The sequence below is a fragment of the Pongo pygmaeus genome, chromosome 9 (genome assembly GCF_028885625.2).
Source record: "Pongo pygmaeus isolate AG05252 chromosome 9, NHGRI_mPonPyg2-v2.0_pri, whole genome shotgun sequence".
Lineage (NCBI taxonomy): Eukaryota > Metazoa > Chordata > Mammalia > Primates > Hominidae > Pongo > Pongo pygmaeus.
This window is the reverse complement of record NC_072382.2, coordinates 7,214,317-7,217,408: the sequence shown is the minus strand read 5'-3', so window position 1 is coordinate 7,217,408 and position 3,092 is coordinate 7,214,317. Positions and strand designations below refer to the sequence as shown.

General features: G+C 61.4%; 1 protein-coding gene across 1 annotated transcript; it reads right to left on the bottom strand.

Annotated features, from left to right (window-relative positions):
* Positions 1-1,546: 1,546 nt before the first annotated feature.
* Positions 1,547-2,863, bottom strand: GPR152 (G protein-coupled receptor 152). Its single transcript, XM_054438454.2, has one exon. The coding sequence runs from the start codon at positions 2,861-2,863 to the stop codon at positions 1,547-1,549; it is 1,317 nt and encodes a 438-aa protein (XP_054294429.2).
* Positions 2,864-3,092: the final 229 nt, after the last annotated feature.

Genomic DNA, 3,092 nt, shown 5'->3' with positions numbered 1-3,092 from the left:
GTATCACTCTAAGCTGCCTGCACAACCTGTTGCATTTGGAAAATGCAGGTGTCTCTGGGAAGGGTTGCACATCTGACATTATTGTCATTTACACCTGCCGGGAAGGGCATCTCAGTTGCTGAAGGTCAGGATACTGAGCTAATGGGATAAGGGGGCATGACTGGAACAATGGGGGTCAGGAGAACACAGGTGGGGTGGGTGCCAGGAGAGGACGATGGGTAGGAAAAGGGAAGTGGAGTGGGGGTTGGAAGATAGACCTTCAGCACTTCTAGTTTTTTCTGCAGCAACAGCAGCTTGAGAGGGAAGAGCTGGTTCTGCCCTAGAGAGGCTGTGTGACCTCTGGGAGCCTTTGCCCTTTCTAGAACCACTGGTGCCCTGAGCTCTGTGTGCTTGGACAACTTCCCATCTGTGCACTTGGGCTCAGATGGAGGGAGGCTGCTATTCAGGCAGGATCGGGGCCCTTCGTACCCACAGACCCCACAAAGAATCTTGTGCAGCCCTCCACGGGAGGTGGGGAGCAGGTGGATGCTAATTAAACTTTTAAATAGAGTCAGACTTTGAAGTCCTCTGCAGGCCCCCAAGGCACAGAGGCGGCCTCCTGATCTTAGGCCACCTGGGTGTCTGCAGCCCAGACTGGTCACAGGATCCCAGATGCCTGGGCTAGGTGGTGGCTCTCCCCACTTTCTCCTCCATCCATCCCCAGCCTCTAAAGGGACTCCTGTATGTGGACGAAGGAGAAGAAAGGCCAGTTCACCAGGCCCCTCCGTGCACCAGGCTCTTGTGATGCCTTACACACTTTCTCATTGCATCCTCTCAACAGCCGATGACACGGGAGCTCGGAAGGTGAAGTTGCTCCTCCAGAGTCGCTCAGCTGGGACATGGCAGAGCTGGATTTGAATCCAGGCTAGGCAGCTCTTGCCTCTTCTGGCGCCTTGCTGAGGGAGGCCCTGCCCCAGCCTCAATGACTGTTGGGGGAAGGGGACTGGTGGACAAGGCTTGGCCATGCCAGGCCAGCTTGTGGTTCACCAGGGCCTTAGGCTCCTGCTTGGGGCTGGTGGCTCCTGGGAGGCCCCCTTCTCTTCAGGGACTTTTTTGTTTCACGTCCTTGTGTCCAGGCCCGGAGGAGGTGAGGGAGGGAAGGACCAAAGGGAGGTCAGGTCAAGCCCGGGGAAAGTGCCCCCTGTTGTCTTCCTCCAGCAGGACTGAGGCCCAGGGGAGAATTCTCAGCAGGGTCTGGGGTGTTGAGGGACAGAACCCCGCAAGTTGCCATTAGCCGCGGTTCGGGGGCTGTCGGGCGACTGTGTGTGTGTTGGGAGCAACCACAGAAAAGGCTGATGGCCGGGAGCAGGGGTCGCTGACATGGAACTGCCTGAGACTTTTGGCCGGATTGTTTCCCCTCCCTCAAGTCCTCCTTCCAGGCCTGAGGGACTCGGCAGGGTTTTTAAGGACAACGCTGTCCGCGGCTCCCCACCTGTCTGACTGGCTGGTTCCTCTCTCTGCCCTGGGCTCTTTCACTGCTCTGGTGGGCCTGCGCGTTCCTGGACCCTCACGTGGGGCCTGCGCCCGGGGCCGCCTCTGGCTGGGTGCCTCTGGGGCTTTCTCCTTCAGAGGCAGGAGGTGTGGCTGGGTCCTCAGGGGCCCCTGGGGTGGGATGCGATGATGGGGTTGGGGAGGCTTCATCACGGGGACTGGGCACAGAACTGGCAGCGGGCCCAGGGGTCTGGACCTTAGTGTCTGACTGTGGCTGGGCTGTGGGATCCGATTGTGGCTGGAGCGTGGGGTTCACCTGAGGCTGGGCCACGGGATCCATCTGTGGCTGGGCCTCTGGCATCGGCTCTGGCAGAGTTGGACCCTCAGAATCTAGCTGGGTCTGTGGCTCAGCGGGCGTGAAGCTGCCCGGCTGCTCCTCGCAGAGAGCTGCCGCGAAGGACGAGAGCACGGAGCGCAGCAGGGCCCGGAGGTCGGCACTGGCCATGAGGCAGAGGAAGGGGCTGAGGCAGCTGTTGAGCAGGATCAGGTAGTCGGAGTAGACCAGGGCCTCCCAGAGCAGGTAGCCGGAGTAGACGTCCCACAGGAAGGCCAGGTAGAGCAGCTGGGCCAGCTGGTAGGGCAGCCTCAGGACCACATAGGCTGACAGAATGGTCCTGGCCACACGGGCGAAGCCCCGGCAGGCTGCGGGCTGCTGTTGGCGGCGGCAGGTGCGACAGGCCGTGGCCTGGGTGAGCACGTGGCAGATGAGCAGCAGGAGGAAAGGCAGGAAGCCCCCCAGGACCTCCAGCATCCGCAGCGACAGCTCCTCGCTGTCCCAGAAGTCCAGGCAGATGACCAGGTCGTACCACCAGACGGCGGCCTCGGGGAAGACCAGCCAGGGCACGCTGAAGAGTGTGGCCAGCACCCAGACCCCGGCGCAGACCCAGAGGGGCAGGCGGGCTGGGCGGTGCCCAGGGTACCAGCGTGGGCACAGCGCCAGCAGGCAGCGGTCTAGGCTGAGGGCGGCCAGCAGGAAGAGGCCAGAGGAGTAGGACACGCCCCATAGGAAGTAGTAGAAGCGGCAGGCAGCTGTCCCCAGCGGCCAGTGTCCCCCATGCCGGATCTCTAGGATCTGGAAGGCCGCTGCTGCCAGGAACAAGAAGTCAGAGAGGGCCAGGCTGAGCAGGAGCAGTGCCAGACGCGTGCCAGCTCCATGCCGGGCCTGGGAGCCGGCCAGCCACGCCATCAACCCATTGGCTGGCAGCCCAAGGAGCAGCACGGCCACTAGGAAGACCGTGTCCCAGCCACCCTGGGGGTAGGAGTCCTCATCGTCAAGCTCTGTGCGGGGCCCGTGGCCGGAGGCACCCAGGTCGGCTTCCATAGTAGTGTCCATTTAGGGTCCCCAGAGTCCTGCTGGACACGGAGTGGGTGCCTGGTGAATCAATGATGGTGTGAATGACCGAGTATGGGAGAGACGGTGCTGTGCATTTCCAGGCAAGTCACCATCCCTCCCTGTGCCACTGTCATCACCTTCTGAGTAGTTATCCTATGCCAAGGACCTGAAGTGGATGACCTCATGGAGTCCTCATACAATCTACTTTACAGGCGAGGAGAGGAAGGTT

Bases quoted from the DNA above. Each gene is read 5' to 3' on its own strand.
- GPR152 (XM_054438454.2), bottom strand. From the start codon at position 2,863: ATGGACACTACTATGGAAGCCGACCTGGGTGCCTCCGGCCACGGGCCC.